Source organism: Pteropus medius, unplaced genomic scaffold (assembly GCF_902729225.1).
Source record: "Pteropus medius unplaced genomic scaffold, Ma_sr-lr_union100, whole genome shotgun sequence".
NCBI lineage: Eukaryota > Metazoa > Chordata > Mammalia > Chiroptera > Pteropodidae > Pteropus > Pteropus medius.
In genome coordinates this window covers 13544585-13546014 of record NW_024349804.1, presented here as the reverse complement: position 1 = coordinate 13546014, position 1430 = coordinate 13544585, and the positions used below count along the sequence as shown (strand labels likewise).

General features: G+C 62.0%; 1 protein-coding gene across 2 annotated transcripts in view; it reads right to left on the bottom strand.

Annotated features, from left to right (window-relative positions):
* LOC120582742 (uncharacterized) overlaps positions 1 to 1430 on the bottom strand; it is a 4616-nt gene that overhangs the window by 775 nt on the left and 2411 nt on the right. Inside the window, exon 1 of one of the 2 annotated variants that reach the window (XM_039838045.1) lies at positions 369 to 1414. The exons of the other annotated variant lie outside the window; for it this stretch is intronic. Within the exon in view, the coding sequence (XP_039693979.1) occupies positions 393 to 1388 (996 nt within the window). The 5' untranslated portion in view covers positions 1389 to 1414 and the 3' untranslated portion in view covers positions 369 to 392. Of the gene's footprint in view, positions 1 to 368; positions 1415 to 1430 lie in introns of those variants that run through there. 2 annotated transcript variants of the gene reach the window in all.

Sequence of the window (1430 nt, the reverse complement as noted above, 5' to 3'; positions counted from 1 at the left end):
GCCCCAGGCTCGTCCCCCCGCCCCGCCCCCCCCACCGTGGGCACCAACACCCCACCCCCCACACTGAGGGCCAGACACCTGCCCACCTTCAGGCGCATGCAGCCAAGAGGGGGCAGAGTTGCATGGGCCTTAGAGCCATGCAGTCCAATGCCCCCACCCTACAGGTGGGGAAACTGAGGCCCAGGGGGCAGGCGGGTCTCCCACTGCTGGAGCAAGCAAGGCAATGAGTGGGAGCTTCACTCCACACCCAACAACTCCAGCCTCCCTGGGGCAGAGGACAGGAGCGCCCGCTTGGCGGGATGGGGCTGCTCTGCGCTCTGCCGGCCCCTCCCACCCGCCCCCGGCAGGAGGGGTGGGGGCGACCTCACCTTCCTACCACCTGTCCCTCTGCCTCACTTCCAGTGAGCTCCTACTGTGAGCCATGAGCCAGCCTGGCACCAGGCAGTGGGACAGAGACGTGCCCTGTCCTCAAGAGCCCACAGTCGAAGGGGACTAGTGGCTGATGAGGGCCCGCCTGAGGGGCACGCAGGAGGACGGCAAGGGGCCTCTGATCCAGCCTGGGAGATCGGGGAGGCCCCCTGAGGAGGGATCTCTTGTGACACAGTTGGAAGGGGAGGGGAGCCACAGGAAGACGGGGCAAAGGGTTGCCGGCCTGGAGAACAGCACGTTCCAAGGCCCGGAGGCCGCGGCAGGCAGTGACACATGGGCTCGCAGCCTGGAGCAAGCGGGCTAGAGAGCCATCCGAACGAGCCAGGTGGTGACGAGCAGACAGGATTAGGCAGAACGCAGCCTGAAACCTGGGAAGAGATGCCCGCAACGGGGTGACGAAGACACTCACTCCCCGCAGCCTGGGAAGGTGAATGGGCACCTGTGCATGTGTGTATGGATGCACGTGTGGGGGTGAGTACATGCGCATGCGTGCTACATATGAGTGTGCATACATGTATGTGCATAAGCGTGTGCATGGTACATGCATGTGCAGCGAGGTGTATTGCATGGTTGCATGCACACATGCACATAGTACATGTGTGTGCACGAAGACACGTGTGCAGGTGCATGGCGTGTGGCTCATGTGCATGCCTGCCTGAGGCTGCGTGGACACAGATGTGTGTGTTATGTGTGCCTGGATATTTGTGCACTGAATCATGCACATATGCACATGCACAGTATGTGTGTGTGTGTGCACACGTGGGAATGCCAGCATAGGTGTGCGTGTATGTGTGCACATGGCTGTGTATGCATGGGTGGTGTGTGTGCACGTGGACACATGTGCATACCCATGTGTGCAAGGAGATAAGCTCCCCTCCATCTGAGCTGAGGCCCCTCGTGGAGCACAGAGTGCCACACCCAGGAGGTGTGCCCCTGCATCCGAATGCCTCGCACTGCATCCCGGGGTGTGGCCTGCCTGCACCAACCCATCCCTTCTGGGC